We start from the raw sequence: 20880 nt of genomic DNA on the forward strand, positions 1-20880 counted from the left end.
AGGCACAGACCCTCATGCAGATGTCCCAAACTGTACGCACTAACTGTGTATGCTCCACTTTAGGGCTGGGCAAATTTGATCGAAAGCATGTTCCTGCAAAGACAGGAAATACCACTAATCTTTTTTACCATCTAAAGTAGAAATGACAGAGTGATTTGATTTATATCGTGATATATATATATATATATATATACAAATATCGTGATTAAAAATGTTTCCATATGGCCCAGACCAACAGGCATCCTCACTTTAGTAAGAGTGGGACTGCTGGCATGGACTAACTAACAAAAAAACAAATGCAGATATCATGACCTCCGTAAAAATCTACTGATATTTTTTGTATTGATTGTGTCTGCATGATCCACAATACTATTGGGGATAATGTGATGAAGAATACTAAGCTCATATTTTAATGCCAACTTGACACCAAACACTGATTGGGACTGTAAGTGAGTAAAGTGAATGCTGTGATGTGAAGTGTGTAAATGAAGCCACACAGAAGCTCACCAGTCTCTGTGTGCATGCTGCGTGTCTCAGGGTCAGGGTTCAGGCAGGAATACAGAGCATGTTGTGTCTTTTAATAGGCTCGTCCTGCTTTGAACCTTTTTAGTCTCAGTCTCTCACTTGATTCCATTTGATCCTTTAAAGCAGCAGCACGTTAGAAATGAATTGTTCTTGTTTTTTTGATGTCCATGAATGTTAACTTATCGCTGCCACTTAAACACGACAATTATCGATGCAAATTGTTACTCTGCTGCTCTATTACACCAGAACTGGAGCACTGTTAACTTCCTGATTACCTCGACATAGTTTTCCTCTTTCAATTACTTTCTGAAGGAGTTTTCTCTTCGGGAACTAAAATACTGCTGATTGTTTGAGTCACTCAATTTCAAATACTGAAACTAAATATTTGAAATTAGAGCTCGACAGATTTATCAGTTTATAAAATCGCCCAATATGAGCCTTTCACAGACATATCGGTATCATGTTTATGTTTATTAATTGACATTCCATTACACAAACATATCTTAAATCTAATATAATGTTAAATTAATAGTTTCTTAGCTTTTTTTCCTCATTGAATGGTTGAAGCTTCTGGTATAAGAAGTTCATTACTCGAGGGACTTGAACCTACAAGATGTTATCTGAAAATTTGTCTTAATGAAATCTTCTAATGTGCTTACCTTGAAAATGATTTAACACTGCTGTTATTATCTGTGTTTTATAGGTGCTGTCATCACGACCATTGATCAGATTTAATGGAAATCAAGGGGTAAGACATCTTTCTCTCCCTCACAGTCTCCCCCAATTACATGCACCCTCAGTATTGTTTACGTGAATAAAAATATATGTTAACATTTTTCATAGGGTAACACTGGTTGAAAGCTAGTTATTGTTTTTTCTTCCAAAATGACACAGCTATATACAATATGTTCTGAATTTATTAAAGCATTTGTCTTGTGCTGTCACTGAGACCTGTGCATGCCAATGTTTCTCAGCTTCTCCTGCTACTGGCCACAAGGTATAGAAAAATATCATGGTCCTGTCCATAGTAGGAAGCTTGGCTGATGATGAACTTTGATGTTAAAGGATAAGTCTCTTTGTGTCTGTAGTCTTTCTTAATTTACCTGTTATGACTGTAATATTGTGGACTGAGGCTTTTCTAATTTCGAAACGGGAATGTAGCCGGCTCTCTGTTGCTGATTACATGTTGGTGACCTATCGCATCGTGGTTGTCTTCGTGGACACTATCTGGTCAAGTTTCAACCAAATTCCTTTTACTATCACCAATATGAAGCGCTAGTCGTAATGCAAGGAAAGTATTCAGAGAATAGATGAACAGGATCAAAACAGAAGAGACGTCTCTGCTGTTATTTGTAGTTAAAGTTACCCCTACTTGTCACTGCCTGCCTTGCCTCTAAGCTGCAATAGTGGCTAGCAAGTACAATGAATTTGATTGAAATGTTCTTATATCATCGAAAGTAAGCTGCTTCTTAATCATAATGACAGAATTGTCACATGGATTCCAGTATGCCCTATATGAGTAATTAACTCTCCACATGCAGACAGTAATCGTCCTCGTGCTCACAAGTATTTTCTGTATAAGGAGCTGCTTAGTGCTTGTGCAAAACACTGGGTTTGCATGTATGAGCCTGCCCAGTCAGACATGCTCATATTTGCTCTCATAAGAGTTTCAGTTTGGAAACAAATCCAGTGGCCTGGTTCATTTGAGGTTTGCCTCATGTCTAAACGTTGTATTGGCTGTTTGTGGACATGACTGTCACAACCCACTGTTATATTTACTTCCTTTTACACACACACACACACACACACTCTTACAATGTCTGCATGTGTGGGTGTGTCTGGGTGACCCAACACAAAGATGCACACAGTGACACACAGGTTATCATAGGTCATCAGATGTGATATATAAAGCTCCAGCGTAGGTTGGCACAATACTGAGAAATGTGGGTTGAATGTGTGCACATTTCTTCATTTGCAAAGCAAAGGAGGGTCATTGTGTTGTTTATCCTGAAGCTCTTCCCCATAAAGCTTTAGAGTTGCAACAGATGTCAGCAGTGACATTAGGAGGGTGTACTCGCACGGTCAACCAAAAAACACTTTTGTTTTACTTCCTTGTAAGGGTTATTGTAGTGATGATTGAACAATAATAATACTACTTGTAGGAAATGTGGTTAAGTGTGTTACTTTCTGGGGCAGGTATACAGCTGCAGCCCTACCTAAAAGAACATATCGCTCTTTCGTGTCTGAGGCATCGCACTACACAGTAACAAGCAAACACTTCTTTCAGACAACTGAAGAACCATTTTATGCAGTAGTACGACATCTCCTAGCATCTCATTCTCTCCATAGTTCTGTTTAATACAAACACACAGGTTGTTGAGCATGAAGTAGGACTGGGCAATAAAATTAATCAATTATTAATCTATCAATCAAATTATTTGTATATCCCATATTCACAAATCATTACCTGTCACGTATGGCAAATTAACAACATTTAAAATTATTGCAATATATATTTCATCAAAAGCAATGGTCCACAAGCACCTTTTACAACAAAAAGTGTATTATTTAAGCTGGCCTTCTATTTTGTGTTAAAACAATTCCATAACAGTGGAATGTAATTAATATTCCAACTACATCTATGACAATCTCCTTCAGGAGTTCTGATGTGCGTAATGCTACTATCCTGCCGTCAATATATTCGTGTAAAATTGGAACTGGTGCAGTGTCCTGCATTCAACCAGTATCTGTGAACATCAAATCTGCTCTGGAAGTTGATGTGTAAATAGCAAAGCCCTTTTGATAATCATGTTTCTTGTATGAATATTGCAGCAAGAGGATCAGTTCTACATAACCAGTCTTTTTACCGTACATTGAAATGTGAGAACACATGCATATGTATACATGCACGTGGTTCATGTGTAGTCATGTTTGTCAGCTGCACGATTCAATGGGTAGAACTGATGTTTGTTATCTGATGATTCTAGGCTGCCAGAAGAAAAGTAATTCATTTTATTAATGCCGCAGGCCCACTCCAGAGGAAAAACAGTTGCTGCTGAGATCAGAATGCTAGTCAGAAATGAGAAAGTGGCTAAATTACAGAGCAGATGGCCTGGCTGTCCCAATGACATCCCATATTCATTCATTCATTCATATTCATTCATCTGGTAGAGCCCTCTGTGAGCTCTGACACACACACACCAAAGCGCCTTTAGAGAGTCAAACATTCAAAGAGAAAAAGCAGATGAAATTTGTGAGGTATTTTTCCATTCAGGTTCGGATTCAGAATTTAAGTGGCCCAATAAAACCACACGTGGCTTTATAAAAGGTGTCTGATACAGAAAAACCTAATGGCCTGTATCCACGCTCTGGTATTATTTCTCTTGCTAATACCATTCTGGCTGTTGATATGACTTTAAGCATTCTGTTGTTATGTGCAGTTTGTGTGTTGTTGAGTGTGGGAGACACATGCTTCTTTCCTTTATTAACGCTGCACAATTGGCCTGTGGCAATGAATGAACAGAGTTGGTCTATACATGTTGTTCTCTCCCACTCTCACACACCCTCTCCGTCTGTCACTCTACATGCTGTTTGTTCTCCGCTTCTGAAAACCCAAGTTGACACTCTGTAGAGGGTATGTGTCTAAACATCAACTGCATATTTTACAGTGTATCTGACGCCACTGACAGCAATCGACCTGTGCCATATGCAGATGTTGGCTGAGCGTGAATCACATTGGTTTAGTTTCTTTGGTATTTTTTGCCTCAGTTTTATTTCCTTCTACTGACGACTTCTGACAAAACGAGCTGAAACTAAACTTTTTTTTGTCCCAGGTTCTGTTTCCTATCAGATATTATCTCAATTTTCCAACTATATTATTAGACAATGGAAATCGAATCTCAGTTCGTCAGGGGTCTTTCTTTGTAGAGTTAGCATCTTCTCCTTATGTTTGCGTGGTATTTCTCCGGCTACTCTGGCGTCTTCCCACAGTCCAAGATTGGGGTTAGGTATACTCTAATACGACCTTAGGTGTGAGTGTGAATGGTCTCTGTGTAAACTGATCTCTGAATGTTGGCCCTGTTACACGCTGGCGACCTGTAAATGTTGCGCCCTGCCTCTTGCCCCCTGTCCACTGGGATTGGTTCCAGATCCCCCCGCTACCCTCAAAAGGTAGATAGATAATGGATGAATGGATGTTGTGCTGTCCTGCCACATTATGTTTTTTTGGACAGCAGGATGAGTTATTTACATGTCGGAGCTGCTCACCCATACATGTCAAGGGTCAGCTGATTGTTGGCTTTGCAGTGTGAAAAAAGCATTTAATCAGTCGGCACTAAATCTTTGTAGTTCTCATGGCGTGTCAGGGTCTTATCTCTGTCTCTCTGATTTTCCCTTTTCATATCTATTTCCTCCTCCGCTTCCTCCCTGGCCTTGTACAGAAGTCTGGATGAAGTGTGTGGGGGTCAGTCCTCTTCAGCGACCCCCAGCCTGAAAAGAGCCATTGTTTGCTTGATGCCGTGTAGAATGAGAAGATGAGGCTAGCTGCCTGCAAAACACAGAGGGGGTGGTTTTACGATCCACTTCCACCCCAAGAAGAAGCTGCATAAGGGGGATTATTACTTAGAGACGGTGTTTCATTCTCACTCCCTGCCCTTCACCTCGTCTTTAAGAAATCTCTCAATGCTCTTTAATGTGTGCACAGAAGTATTAGTTCCATTGCTCTGTTTTGTCTAGGTTTTAGCAAAGCAGGGTGAAGTTCTTGAAGCTTCCAGCGAAAGGAACTTAATTTACACCTTAAACTGATTCTTAACATTGGTGTTTGTTATTGTTATTCTTTCTATGAGGAGACAGTAGTTGGGATTACAAAAGAATGTTTACGGTATCTAAAGCTAGATTATTATGTCCAACAGAGGGTTATGTGTTGGTCTGCGTTTGTTTGTCTCTGTTGGTTAGCAGGATTACGCAAAAACTTCTGGACGGATTACCATGAAACTTGTTGGAAGCATGTGGTATGTGTCAGGAGAGAATGTTTATGTGACTGATATTTATGAGTTTGTGCAATTTGGTGCAGAAAGAATTAAGATCTGGTGAATTTAAATGTGGTTTTGGGAACTGTTGGGACTTAGCAGTGGTATGGCACTCATTGTAGTTAGGGCCTGAGCACTGACAGTGCGAGGACCCTATTGTTTTTCCTGTCAGATCAGTTCAGAAAACATGTGCTTGATGTCCTGAATCCAGTTATTTTGATTTTGTGATTTTGTGTTTTTTTAATATTCTGAGCTAGTCCCTGTTCAATCTACCATTTGTTCTGTCAACAAATGGTAGATTGCAATTTGCTTATACATGAGCAGATGTGCCTATTTGAACTGAATATCTTTGTTTTTAGGAGATTGTTAAAATGACGCACACACATGAACACATTGTCCTGATAATTCTACTTTATTTTAGACTGGGATCATGTTATATATCTCAAACAAACATTTCAAAATTTCTAACATGAAAATCTCACGTGTGCACATCACGCCTCACATCATTCATACAACATGCATTACTTTTTTATTCAATAGCTCGTCACCAACATCCACACAAAGACACAGTTGTGTTGTCTAAATTCAAAGTCAGACTAGAGGGAAGCTCCACTCAGTAACAACCAACAGGGTGTGTCGGCTTTCATCTTCATGATTACGCATTTTCTTTAGAAGCCGTTCTCATCACTGGATGAGTAAATTATCCTATGCATGCTGTGGTTAAAACACTTTCAAGTTTGCGCCTGAGCCAGTTGGTGGCTTTTTTTGGCCTCTTTCACTTCTCACTCTTTTTACCTTCTACAATGTGAGTCAGCTGAGTCACACCGCTGAGCCTTGCCTTGCCTTTCAGTTCAGTTCCTCTGCCTCTTAATCATCTTTGGATTCATGTACTCAACACGTCTTCTTTGTTCCTCTCTATCTTAACATAAACTTGACATCAGTATGTTTCAAATTGTCCCAGCTGGCAGCTGCACATGTAGATGCCTTCCAGCTCCGTAGAGCTTCTATCACTGTCGCTCCTCTTCCCACAAAAACATCTATTTTATAATGTTTATAATGTGGTTGAGAGTGGGCATAGCTATTCACTTAACAGCTTTTAACACCCTCATTCAACACTTAACTGCAGGGAGCTAAATGATTAAAAAATCATTTTTCTCTTTGCCGAAACCACATTTTATAGCAGAGAGGCAAGGGAATATGTTGGTGATGTTGTCGTGACCGGGATATTTAAATCGACTCCTCTGATGATAGCAGTGGCAACACTGGCAGCTTGATCTCTGATTCATTATTATTTTATCTTTAGCAGGTAGGTTGTAGCAGAGGTAGTGCATGTTTTGTTATACTGAGGTGGACAATAATGAATATGGATATGTGGAGGTGGCTTGGAAACTGGCCATTCTAACCCAGCACAACAGTCGAAACAGTCCAGAGCATGGTCAGAGAACACGTATTAATAAAGCTCAATAGTGTTGTTCTGGAAGTAGAAATCCCATTAATTATGTGTATAGAGATTTTCATTATCAGCCGTAACATTGTTACCGTCCAAGGTAGAGTTAGCACAAGCTACGAGATTGTGAAACGATGTTATGTGCTCCTGTAGAAGGCTTAGCCCGTAAGCTATCAACTGCATCCTAAGAATGATGTTTTATTCATGATGTCAAGGAGTACTACACTACCCACAATACTCTTGTGTAATAGCTCACCGTTACCATGGAAATGTGTACCACCGCTGTGAAAATCATGTTGGTTAAGATTAGATGGTTCAGCGTAATATTAAGTTTCCACAGAGCAACTATGATTTCCCTTTTTCGACCATGCTGCGGTTTCTTAGTGATGAGGAAAAGAGTCCAAAGGGGCGGAAAGGTTTAATGCAAGAGGAAGCTCGCTGGAGATTGTTGGAAAGGTTTTTTTGCTGGTTTATGGGATATGTAGTTTCTTCAATCTTAAAACATGATGTACACAATTTTACTTTTGCCTTTCTACCCTTTTCCTGTGTGTGTGTGTGTGTGTGTGTGTGTGTGTGTGTGTGTGTGTGTGTGTGTGTGTGTGTGTGTGTGTGTGTGTGTGTGTGTGTGTGTGTGTGTGTGTGTGTGTGTGTGTGTGTGTGTGTGTGTGTGTGTGTGTGTGTGTATATATATATATATATATACACACACACATATTTTTTGCTACGAATCAAATGTTTTATGGTCCCATTTCATCTTGTAGCTGGTCGGCTTAAAACTCTTTTTAAAAGAATTTTCTGAAACGACAATGGGGGAGAAAAGGAAACTGGAAATTTACTTCCAGAACCAGAGCCTTCTAAAAGTGGCCAAAAGTGGTCACTGTTCCATTCTGTTTGACTTTACTCCGAATCAGTGTGTTGGACTTAAAGTGGTGAACATGTGGTAAAAGGTTTTCCAGGAAGGCAAATAAAAGGACAGCTGCCTGTACACTCTGACCGCGTGTCAGTCCGTGCATCGATGTAGAAGTCAGTGAGTCACCGGAGCAGTGATGTAGGTTAGGTCGCTCTCATTGAGCTTCTCACTGGTCAGAAGCACCTGAACCAGGGTCTTTGGTAAAGTCGGCTTTCTTTTCCTGGCTAAGTGTCATGCACCGTCCTTGGCTGTGACACCACTTGAATTCATGTTCAGGCAAACAGAGCTTCTAGGCTGTTTGTAGAGATGACATGGTGTGTAAATTCTGTATCACAATGATGGTGACCAAAATTATCACTGTTATCAGTGTTATTGTTAAAATGTGCTGAAAATGTTCAAAAAGTACTGATACACAAACTGATGTAGTAATTTTTTTTAAAAATTTAAATAATATATTTATCAACACAAATAATTGTATACTAAAATAATTATATGAATGCTGCCTGTGCAGAAGTGATCAGGGATGGAGCTGTGGTCCCACCAACACTCGCTTAACCAATCTTGATGACAAACTTTGGCTTCACATTTTGGCAGCTTTCATGTCGTCCATCTTGATGACCAGTGCCAATGTCAAGGGACCAGTGCCACTGCTGCATGCACACTTTAAAAAAGGAGTAGCTATAATTTTGATGTTATTGTTGCTAAATAGCAACTTCAAAAGAAGGTGTCATTCTAGCTGTCCATTGACATGAATTGACAAACAACAAAAACTAACATGTAGTGCAGCTACATGGCAAACGTTAAGCTACCCGTGCCAACATTCCCATGCGTGGCTTTAGTTTGAGCTTGTAAGGAAGATGTGAATTTCCAAGCGAGGGTGCTAAGGCTGCATTATCCATTGCAAATCGAGTGTGAACCCTAATTGGGTGTCAAAACTATTTTAAGGTGGCATAAGATTGAAAAGTGGCATGGCAAGTTTCAGAGTCGCCCAGTGCTTTCTCTCTAAGAAGATTACACATGCCTCTTTACTCTGCAATTGAATGTTCACCATTTTCAGCATATGCTGAACTTTATAGTGTCAAATGTATTTAAAAACGCAAAGTCAGCATCTTCCTCCCAGGTGTCACTTAAATGGTTTGTGTAAGTCAGCAGCTAGTTGACTGTGATTAACTCCACTTCATCCAGAGTCTTCCAAAAGCAACACCTGTAGTGTGGGAGGAAGGTAATTATGGGGGTGGAATAGGATGTGCATAGCCGCTTGGTAGGCCACAGACTGCAGAAATACCTATCATAGCTCTTCTGCTACAGTAATTTACGTGTGGCTCCTGCAATCACACGTTTGGAAAACAGTGCAGCTCATAGGCTCTCTTGGTAGATTTGAGCTGTAAGAGGAGAACGCAGTGGCTTTTGGCTGCAATTTGTGAGGTTTTCACTGTTTTTAATGCCAGGAAGAAAATGCCTCAGGCTAACTCACTGCTTTGCCTCGGCATGGCCTCGTTTGTAAGGTGTGCAGTGCTGATGTTTGTATAAAGCACTGAATGCATCAGACAGAAAAACATGTTTAATCTAGAATAGATTTGCTCCTTTCTTTGTGCTGGCTGAAAATTAAAGTGTGTGTGTAAAAAAAAAAAATCATGTTTTCATTTGGGAATTTCTTTCTTTTTTGTTTTCAACAGAAAATTTCAATACCACGGTCAGAAAATACCAGTGAACTGCATACGTTTACTTTCTACCTGTCGAATGTGGGCAGAGATAACCCCCAGGGAAGCTTTGACTGCATCCAGCAGTACATAACCAGGTGAGAGCAAACACTGTATCTCACTCACTTTCACTCTTAATGTGCAACTAATTCCTCTTACTCAGAAACACATTCAGAAACTGTAAAATCAAACTTAAATCTTCTTTGACACCAGACCATGTGTTTAACATAATCAGGACCTGAGGTGAATCACCAAGCCTCTCTGCCTAACAGGCACCACTGATGAACACATGAGCACTTTGGCTCCAACCAGAAGCCTTAATATAAAATATGCATTAAATTGTTATATTTAATAAAGCAAGTGTGAAAATTAGCATCAAGTAGTTGAAAATAGAAATATTGCTTTTATTTTTAGGTCCTGGCTTTAATTTTAACTTAAATATTTGTGGCACTCAGTCTTACTACAAGTGTTTCTGTGGTAGAAGCAGCAAAGACACAAAACCTCATAATGTGATTCCCTTTCATGCATCAGGCCCTTTTAAACTCATTCCGCACATTTTCTGTAGACTAACAAATGTATAAAAATACTGTGTGAATCAGAGAACCAGAAATGTGTTTTGAAGCAGAAGGAAGTAGAAAGAGAAAAGAAGGGCTGCGAGATTCCTCTGCTCCTCTGACTGCTTCTGACCCTGTCGCTCTGAAAATATTTTTAACAAGTGGGTCAGGTGGAGTTCAGCCGCATCCCTGACTGGATCCTAATCAACCTTGAGGTCCAATCTAAAACCCAAATGAAAGAGCTCAGCTTCCACCGACTGCAACTGTACCATCTCATTTTCTGCCAAAACCTAATCAAAGTGGTGGAGAATCAAAGCGGAAAAAGTCAGGAAAGAATGGAGTTTTGATGCGGCAGTAAGTCTCACTGTGGGAACTCGCAGTCGGATGGAAATTTTAAAAATACTAGTGCCAACAGGGTGTTTAATTGAACTCGTATGAATGCACAGTATTGAGAGATTTAAGGTTAAAACTGAGAATGAACCTGTATTGGTGCATTTATATTCAGTATTTTGAAGTAGTGTCCTCTAAAATATAACATGATATTGGTTTGTTTCCTGTCTACTTCAATAACTGGCTATCTAAATCATTCAGCACCTTCTTAATGAAAAGCAATTCCCTTCTAACCTTTCTATTCTCTCCTTCAAGCTTCTAGTCACTCAATCCCCGTTTCCCTCTCTCAACTTCTCCTCTTTGTGTTTTGGCAGTGAAGGGAGCATTCAGCTGGATTGTTTGGGATGCATCCAGGACAAGATTACAGTATGTGCCACAGACGACTCCTACCAGAAGGCCAGGGAGAACATGGCTCAGGTTGAGGAGGAGACTCGCAGTAGGAGTGCCATCGTCATCAAGCCTGGGGGGCGATACGTAGGTGAGGAGACATGATACCGACACGTGATAATATCAGTCGTTCTCTCAGTCACGGACCACCAGTATTCATCAAGTCTACTTTTTGGTGATGGAAAAGATATTTCTATTTCAACACCGTAAAGGTGTTGGGAGTCGACATGTGAGCCATTCTCAGACGTGAACTCCGGAACATGTCACAGCAGGTGTATTGTCCAGGTCAGATGCATTCACAGCAACAGGAAAGTGTCTGCAACAGTGTCTGGATTGGCACCTGGGTAGAGCATGAAGGAGGCCGGACATAATGTATGAATTCCACTGTGGAAATTACATGTTTTTGTTTATGGCACTTCGACATCGGCATCAATTCGTATCACCGAAAGCTCTTGAATCTCCTCGTCTCTCTAAGTCGACATCTTTGTCTTCTTTCATCTTTTTCATCCCGAGATATTTGTTTTCTTTTTGTTTGTTCAGTTTTGCAGTGCATTTTTCTTATTTTCCCGCTGTATTCTCACATAGGCTCACTCTCTGACATTATACAGACATTTTACGATGGGCCTGGCATGAACATTTTCAGAAAATGTCTGGATCTTGGATATTTGCGTTCTCACTTGTAAATGTCCGGAGTTCAGTGCATGACTTTAAGTGGAGTAATTCCTGTGCCCTGCAAACACATAAATGGCTCAAGTCCCTGCTGCATCCGACCACACAGGTGGTTTGGTTCCATGGCTGAATGGCAGAGGCTCAGCCCAGTGCCAGCACGCCTCATATATGTAACAAGACCCTTTATTGAAAACACACGAGGCTCCACATACACACTGATCATCTTTCTGTCTCCAGGCATAACACATCAACTTCCTGACCTTTTTGTTTTGTTCCGTGAGCTGCACTATAAAACGTATCGTGTTGAGTGTTAAAAAACCACAGTGACCCTGCCTCATTGCCTGCAAAGAAAGACGTCCACTGTAAGCCTATTCACTGTTTGGCAGTGAGTCAAACAACACATTCAGTATTTAATATTTACACATTTAAAGAGGAATAATTTTGAAGAAACTGAAGAGTATGTGATGATAGGAAGAGGAATGTTGAAACGTCTGCATGTAACATAGCAATAGTGGCCAAGGAGAAGTTTGCTCCATTACTAGACTCTCTACCAAAAGGTCACTTGAGTCCTTTTTCAGCCAAAGCGTTTGTTTCATTGGTAGATTGTAGTTTATTTCACACAATTCCTCCAGCAATTAGGTTTCCCATTAGCAGAAATTCTCAGCACAACTCATTACTCAACTGTAGAGTGAACTGTACTAACTTGTTTTTACTTGAGAAGGATTTATGTCCTCTCAAAACCATTCAGCCAGAATGTCTTTCTCTTTTGCTCCTTGTTTTCTTCCACTTTGCCACAACGTTATTTCTTATCATTATTTCCAAATAGGGTTTATTGTCCAATTTTGTACATTCAACGACTAACAAGTGCATACAAGTGCACCTCTAAATATTGTTGGTTAGACAAATGAAACATGTAGATTTCCAATAGAAAATTAATTTCAATGTCATTACAGTGATATCAGCCATGTGCCAACCTGTCATGCTCTAACTTCTCCCCTGTAACTCCTTTCAGGCAAAAAGGTTCAGATACGGAAACCGGCACCTGGCCTCTCAGACATTGCCCCATCGCGGAGAACATCCCGGCCCGTCATCATCTCCAGCAGTGCTCTGAAGAAAGGGGCGATTCAGAACCGGCCACTCCGAGAGCGTCTCATACACTTGCTGGGCCTCAAGCCTTACAAGAAGCCTGAGCTGATCCTAAGGTTGCAGAAAGATGGCCTCTCACTTATAGACAAAGACTCCCTAGACAGCTTCCTGCAACAGGTCTCACCACACAAACACACACACTCTTAACTATAGCGCACACGCACACCTTCAGTCAAACAGTAGTAAACTCACCCATCGCTTCTCTGTATTTACCTAGGTGGCAAACCTGAATGGGAAAGACAGCACCTTCACATTGAAGGACTTTTTGTTTAAGGAAATTCAGAAGGACTGGGCGGGCTACACGGAAGGAGATCAGCAGCTACTCAAGAGAATCTTGTTTAGGTACGTCAGGCATGTGGATCACTCTCACTTTAAAAACCCACACGTCACCTCGCTGCTATATATGTTATATGAGGATTTTCTGCTGTTTAGATGTGAAGATTATTTTATCAGCCTAATGTTGAAATTAACAGTTCTCATTTTTACTGATGATTTTAAGTGTCAGTGTTAGGATGTTGTTTTGCAATGTTTATGAAAAGTCTTTTTTAGGAGAAGTTTCATACCAGAAGCATTAGGTCCCTTAGCTTCAGAGCAACAGTAGCTGATTTGTAAAGTGACGGATGTTTTTAGTATATCTGCTTCTTTCATTATATTTACTTTCACTGGGTAGACCATTCCTATGCTATAACTCAGTGTGTTGTAGAGTAAGTGTGACACTGCAAACTGTGTTTCCTCGTTTGTGTTGACCGCGGTGTGTTAAGGCCACAGGGTGAATATACAGCTGCCAGACATTGTTGAGAAATCTGCCTTTACAATTCTGCCTTATCTTTCAATTATGAGATTATGGTATATGAGATATGTGAAACCCTTATTCTCCCTACTGTCATGATTTATGTACCGAAGTATGGATGCGCAAAATTTGGGTAACACCCACTTAATTTTGTCAAAGTGTTGTAATTGTTGACAGCACAAGTTGCTGGCCCTCTTCCTAGTAGAAAAATTGGGTTTCTCAGGATCTGGGACACTAAGGAATAGCAAGCTCCCAGCTAGCTATATATAGACCAGGCAGCAATGCTCTGAGCTTAAACTGTGTTTGCATAGTGGACTCAGGAATGGCTCCTACACTCAATGATAAGCTCAAATGTACCTATGGTGCACGCTAAGGGCAGCTGGGTCATTCAAATTGAATAACCGAAAGAACTTGTGCTGCTTTACCTGAAATTTCACTTTTGTTGCGACTGATGCTCACATAGTTTTATGTCTGAATAATATTATGTGTGAATCAGAATAGAGGAGAATAAAGTCGTAATATTATGTGAAAATAGTCATAATTTTAGGCCGCATAAGTTTTTTAGATGGGGAATCTAAGAAGATCAACCAGCGTTAAAATGAGGCATGTGGAGCATGGAGTTAAGTTATACTTTAGTATAAGTTTCACAAATAATGTAATACTTAATATTTTGACTCATCAGCACCATATTATCATAAGCATCAGGACAAGATTGTGTCTATTGCCTCTGTAGTGAAGGAGGAAATGTTTGGTAGCGGTCGACTGTATATTGATTGTTACTTCTGTGTGTTATTCAAAGGGGTTTCATAGTTTTACAATGAGATTGGTTCAAGATATTGGATTCAGAAGGAGCAGAACTCTGGCGAGCTCTGGTTCTCCTTGTTTATTCCCTTTTTTAAAAAGTAGCTTTTTTTTCTTAAATCTTGTAAAGCTATTATTTTTTTCCCGTCATCTTGGCCCCAATACTCTGTCATATAAGTATCACATACAACATTAAAAGTTGTATTGCATTCGTGTATATGGATCCCTGTTTTTCTGGCCACTCTGTGTCTTTTCTGTTGTGTACATACGTGCTTGTATTTTGTTTGTACAGGCATGTGTGTCTGTGTTTTTACTGTACTTTGAGCTTTGTTTGGGAGTTTATCAGCTGACTAACAATCATAGCCTCCCACCTAATACCGCCTCCCCCCTTCCCCAGCTCCTCCAGAGTTTTGAGCTAATACACTCAGTCACGCAGCAGCGCAGCAACATGATTGGAGCGCACGTGATGCAACACTGTTCTAGCACATGCTGATCTATGTGTGAGGTGGCACCGGTCCAAGGTTTAGCTGTACCGCTTGGCCCGCTGTCTCACTCCTAGCTCCCACCACCTGTCTATCTGACTGTCCCCACCACAGACACACGCACAAACACACACACATGCACCCTGTTGGAACTATAGGGTGGGGCATTGACAAGACATGTTGTATCCAACTGCCCCCTACTGATAATGACATCAGCCGTGGCAGCAGGGTCTGTGCATGTGCAAACTGCTCTTTTACATTCAGAATCAAATGTCATGTTAGTCACGGAATGAATTCAATGTTCAGTGTGTAAGATTTAGTTGAAAGGGATCTATTGGCAGAAATGTTATATAAAATAATCTTAGTGATGTTTTCACGAGTGTGTTTCATCTAAATTGTACGAATTGTTATTTTCTTGACCCTAGAATGGGCCCTTTATACTTAAATGCTTTATATTTACATCGGGACCGGATCCACGCTACAGAGGCCGCCATGTTTTTTACAGCAGTCCAAACTGGACAAACTATCACCTTTTGAGTTTTTAAGACCACTTAGGTGAAGGTAATTCAGCTACAACATGCAAATTCACCACTCGATGTCACTAAATTCTACACACTGATCCTTTAAAGAAAGAGACTGGATCAATATGTTGACTGTTAAACTGAGAGTTAACTTTGTCTTGGCTGTAAGTTAAACACTGCTTATCCTGGTTGGATTGCTGTATAATGGCGCGACCCTTTGTTTTGACACTGCTGCCATGTGACCAATTTAACTGACACATAATGAGATCAGTTTCATGCATCATAATACATCCGAGGCTCTGTTCTCATCTGGCACGGGAATAGTTCCTGGCTGATGTGATCACAACTGGACAAGTCCAAATACAGGCCTGAATACTACAGTTAGTAAAGAGTCTCATGGAGTTGAAAACAATCAAATGGAGTACGTTCTAGTACGTCCCCTTTAAAAAACCATAAGTACAGGTTTTACAAATACCCAACGTGAGCTGCAGGCCCATATATCTGTCACTGTGGAGTCATACCACTTTGTCACTTGTCTTGAACTAGCTGCTAAAACTGTTCAGCCTTCAAGGAAACATGAGGTGAACTGTGAGATTATACATTTTCTTCTTTGGAGAAAGAAAGATGGCTGAATTATATGTTAAATGTTCTATGACAAACACTGTAGACTTTTAAACTGCTGAAAAATTTGCACGGATTTAAATAATGATTTAATTGCGCCGTCCATGCGTGTGAAGTGTTGTTATAAAATGCGGCTCTGTCAAGTAGCTCCTCCTTCACTCAGTTGTCATAGCAACCGTCTCAGCCTCACAAAGAGACTGTTGTAACTTGTTTTTAATGCCCTCATGCATCTGTAGAATTAGCTCTGCAAAAATGACAGCTACATAGTTTGGATCTTTCGCCTGAGTGTCACTTCTTGGAGCAGAGCATTTTAAGCTTCTTATGCTACGAGCTTAAATCACGGAAAGTAAAACTAGAAAGAACAAGCTTGCAACATTTGAAATGGAAGAACGATCAGATCTAAATATCCAATCTTTAAAGTTGGGTCCCTGCCACGCCAAGTATGCAAAGATTATTTTCATATCAAGCTTTTTCTTATATTTGTTTGCCTGTGTGTTCACTCTGTTAGGAAACAGAACAGCTCTGCCCCTCCACCAGAGAGCCCGCCCAAAGAGCCGGCCGGCAGCTCGCCCTCCCAGGTGAGTTTTCTATTCTTTCCAGTTATGTCATTTTTTTCTTCTTTTTTTCCACAAGTTCTGTTCACATAATACTGGAATATGATGTGTGTTTTGTAAATTAGGGAGGTTTAATAATCCCAGAAAGAGATGAGCCAAATGCATTGAAATGACATCGAAATAAAACAAATATATATATATATATCTATGTGTATATAGTTAAGTCAGATTTCTTTACATAGCAAAAAAACTACAGGAGTTGAGCCAAAGAGCTTTACAATCATGGCAAAGGTACGCAACACAAGCATGGAAAAAAGATGAGAAGGACAATGATAGAGACAATATCAGCAGAAAAGAAAGACACAGAAGATAAGTTAAAATGAAATAAGTCTATAGACTAGTGTTTAATATGTGTAAATTAAGTTTATTTGTGTATCTATGTGATCTTTTCCCAGGCAAGAGTCACAAAGTGCTTGATGGGGCCATAGAATTTGAAATGAAAAAACTCAAACTAAACACACAAACTAAATAAAAGAATACAGAGTCCTGTAAAGTGCACAGAGAGACAGACCTGGTGCATGCAAATCTAAATTTAAACAGGTATGTTCATAAGTGGTTTTTGAATGATTCCACAGAAACGCTAAACCTTAAATATAAAGGTAGGACATTCCACAACATGGGTGCCTATTTCCCCTTATTTTTTACTGTTGTCAGACAGTTTAATCATGGCTATTTTCATAATGACTTTTCAGTTTTGAGACTTGGGAACTGCTTGATGTTTCTTCAACAGAGTGCAAATCGACTCTTCATAGCTAATATTGGACCGGAGCTACTTTGCCTTCAGTTGTTCCAGCTGATCCAGTAGAAATTATATTATCGGAAATATACACATCTTTAATAGTCCAATACACATCTTTTCACAAAAAATATGTACAGAGCTATTTTTACCAGACACTACACCCTGCTGTCTGGGTTCTCCCTGCTGTCTGGGGTTTTCTGGTTTTTCCCATGGCGGGTTTTTCTTAGTACTTTCTCCCTTAAACTGATTTGTTTCCCTTTTTAGGTGAATTTCAGTTTCATTAGATTTATTCTGAATTGGTACCACAGCACTGTTTCTAAACCAACACTGAAATTTCATCCACTTTACAATTCAGGATAGTTGCACTCTTTTTCACTCTTCACCTAATTCATATTTTCACATTCCTTATCCTGCTGCTCTTTTTCAGTCTATCCAGACCAGTTTGTTCATTGTTTACTCTTCCATTAGGTCGAGGGAACTATTTTATTAATAGCTCCTTCCTCTCAGGTTCTTCTCCGGCAGACACCTACTGAATGCCCCTTGCTTTCCACTCACTCCCTCAGTAAACACAGCACACAAACACACGAGCAAACACTATACCCTGAGAACATTTTTAGATTCTGAGGTGAAAACAAATAAAGCTGTACCGAAACATCGGACAGATTGGGGATGGATCAGGTAGTGCTGCAAGGCAAAGGGAGTAAAACCATGTCCGCACTAAGGTGGATTAAACCACAATAACCAGTCCATGCTAGCATTTCATTTCCAGTTGTTTTCCACTTAAACGCATAAGTGAAAATCTTTTCATAACAAGTTTTCATAACTGCGACCTCCCAAAAATGTGATCTCTAAAGAAAAACAGTGTTAAGTAATCTGGCTGTTGGCCCAAAATGAAGATGAATATTGTAATAACTGCTTAGCTTGTTGCAATCACTGTGTTGCAGGTTCCTGCTGTAGTTTGAGAATACCAGTCTTCTGTTGGGTCACACAGTGATTGGGTCGGCAACTCCCAAAAACAGTAGCGCATGCTGGGTCAAAAAGAGCCCTTCCTGTAATGTTATCCCTGGTATTGTGAAGACATCACAGTACTTCTGAGAATACTCGTCCTATTATACTCTGTTTCTTTGTGATGCTTTCTCCATCTGCAATGGTTTTCAAAAGTCTTAGACCACTTTTCCACCCTCAGACTGTTTGACCCCACTTTCTATGCTCATACTAGAATCCTCCTGTGTGTACACTCACTCCTCAGTTGAGACCATTTTCATTTGTTCTGACCTGGTTCGCAGTTTCCCCCCCAGCTCAATCTAAGGTGAACTGAATTCATATTGAACCCTAATTCAGGTTCTGCCTCTAAAATTGCTTTTTTCCTGCCAGAAACGGCCCGCTGCTGACTTCACTGACCCTCTAGCCAACAAAAAGCCCAGGATATCCCACCTCGCTAGCAAAGCTACGACAGCCCCTGTTAATGGCAAGATCAGCTCCTCCAATGGGAGAGGAGAGGCTGGAGGAGCGCAGGCAGAGGTGGTTTCCATGGCAGAAGGTGGCGTGACATCCAGCTCCCAGCAGCTCCCTGTGCTGGACATCCCTCGTCCCTTCGAAGCGCTGTCGGACGTCAGCAATGACTCCAGCCACAATGGGAGAGATTGTGACTCTCAAGAAACGGCGGTGTCAGAATGGCCTCCTTTGGTCGCTGCTAACATGTCAACGGCGCTCACTGTGCCCAGCTTCAGCACATCATCTCCCGGACACTCAGTCCTGGAAGGACTTCGGGACAAGAGCCTCACATCTTTCAACAGCAAATCCAAGAAGAAGTCGAAAAAGCATAAAGAGAAGGAGAAGAGCAAAGAGAGGGTCAGGGATAAGGAGCAAGGGAAGGAGAAGGAGAGGAAGAGTCGTGAGCAACGTGTGCCTGAGCCTAATCGAGCCTGTGAGATGAGCCCAGGAAACCTCAAAAGCAACAGTATTCCACAGAAAAGCACAGGTGAGAGCAACAGACGCACAGACGTCCTCTTTTTTTCTCTGCCTGAAACATCTTTATTTACTCAGAATCTGTTTCACAACTCGCTTCAGGTAAGAGATTTCTGAATAACAGGAGCTCTTCACATGCGGACAGACAGTACTTAGTCATCACTGTGTGTCGGTGATCCATCATGTGACCCGTCTGTGACTCACTGATTAAACGGAGACCCCTGCTGTTCAGCGTTATGCATTCAGTTACCTCAAATAAACTCCAACTGGCAGATATCATCTTTAGCAGATAACATGTTTAAGAGATTAATTTTTAGCAACAATAACTGATAATAGTGAATGACCTTTTGTGGTGTTTCCTCTCCAGTCGCACTACAGCTGAGACAACACAAATACCATTAATAACGTTAATTGTTCTGTTTGATCTTGTTTCAGGTCTGAACGGGATGTGCAACACTACCAGTATTCCTTCAACATCACCTGAGGTGGCAGACTACTTATTGTGAGTATAGGTTTTGCAGTTGTAGGTCTCTGTAGATCAAAAGTGATGATGCTAGTTAAGGTAATTTTCCTATCGCATACAGTTCGTGCAGTTGCTGTAAGGTTCTTTAAAACTAGCGGTGCCTGATTACAAGTTTACATCAAAATTCAAAACTCTGTCGAAACTGAGCACCCAGACATGTTTCCCATATTTTCATGTTTAGTATGACTTTGTGAGAGTGTCGGTGTTTCTGATGTCCATTATGAATAAACGCTCATATATCTGAAAAATCTTACTTTTAATTTACTAAACTAAATGGAATTGTTTCAACTTGAAAACTTCTTGTGAAAACATATTAATTGATTAGTGTTGTAACCTTTCATTGTGTCTCGGTTTGGAGAAATGGCAACTTAAAGATGGACCCGTTTCTAAAAAGATTTTTTTCGGAAAAAAGTAAAACGATATTAAAAGTAATTTAACGAGAGGTCAAACAAAACATTCACGACATAGAGATTGAATGAAACTATAGCTGATTTCAGGTAAATGCTCAGAGAAGCCAAATCCCAAGTTTGGATGATCGGCCCTGGTGCTGATCATGACCAGTGCTGGTGACATGGCTGAAAGCGGTGACTGTTAGATTGTGACATCACAAAGTCTCTGAATGTTATTTAGAAATCTCACTCTCTACGATATAGGACCTTTAATGTTTGCACTTTGTCCTTAGTGGTTTGGGTATTTCACTAACTTTTCCCCTCATTCCTCTCTCAGAAAGTACACAGTAATTGGCTCTCCAGAGCAGCGTCAGAGGTATAAAAACGATTTCAACGCCGAGTACAGTGAGTACCGGGGCCTGCATGCTCGGATAGAGGGCATCACCCGGCAGTTCACGGTGCTCGACAATGAGCTCAAGCAACTGCAGCAAGGCACAGACAAGTACAAGGTGAGTTTCCTGAACAACACACGTGCTGTTGTCAGAAAGTATCTTGGGTTATTTAAAAAAGGCACTAATTTATTCCCTCTCTTTGCAGACAATCCACAATCAGATACTTCAAGAATATCATAAAATAAAAAAGGTGAACTTTCCTCCTTTAACTGATTTCTGTGGTAC

General features: G+C 40.5%; 1 protein-coding gene across 1 annotated transcript in view; it reads left to right on the forward strand.

Moving 5' to 3' along the window:
• The window catches only part of ell (elongation factor RNA polymerase II), a 32993-nt gene that overhangs the window by 9331 nt on the left and 2782 nt on the right, over positions 1 to 20880 (forward strand). The window contains exons 2-11 of the mRNA XM_047343128.1: positions 1229 to 1273; positions 9586 to 9707; positions 10868 to 11031; positions 12622 to 12872; positions 12973 to 13097; positions 16479 to 16548; positions 18698 to 19304; positions 19727 to 19793; positions 20541 to 20712; positions 20801 to 20845. Coding sequence (XP_047199084.1) covers positions 1229 to 1273; positions 9586 to 9707; positions 10868 to 11031; positions 12622 to 12872; positions 12973 to 13097; positions 16479 to 16548; positions 18698 to 19304; positions 19727 to 19793; positions 20541 to 20712; positions 20801 to 20845 — 1668 coding nt within the window. The remainder of the gene's footprint in view (positions 1 to 1228; positions 1274 to 9585; positions 9708 to 10867; positions 11032 to 12621; positions 12873 to 12972; positions 13098 to 16478; positions 16549 to 18697; positions 19305 to 19726; positions 19794 to 20540; positions 20713 to 20800; positions 20846 to 20880) is intronic.

The sequence above is a fragment of the Hippoglossus stenolepis genome, chromosome 14 (genome assembly GCF_022539355.2).
Source record: "Hippoglossus stenolepis isolate QCI-W04-F060 chromosome 14, HSTE1.2, whole genome shotgun sequence".
In the NCBI taxonomy this organism is placed as follows: Eukaryota; Metazoa; Chordata; class Actinopteri; order Pleuronectiformes; family Pleuronectidae; genus Hippoglossus; species Hippoglossus stenolepis.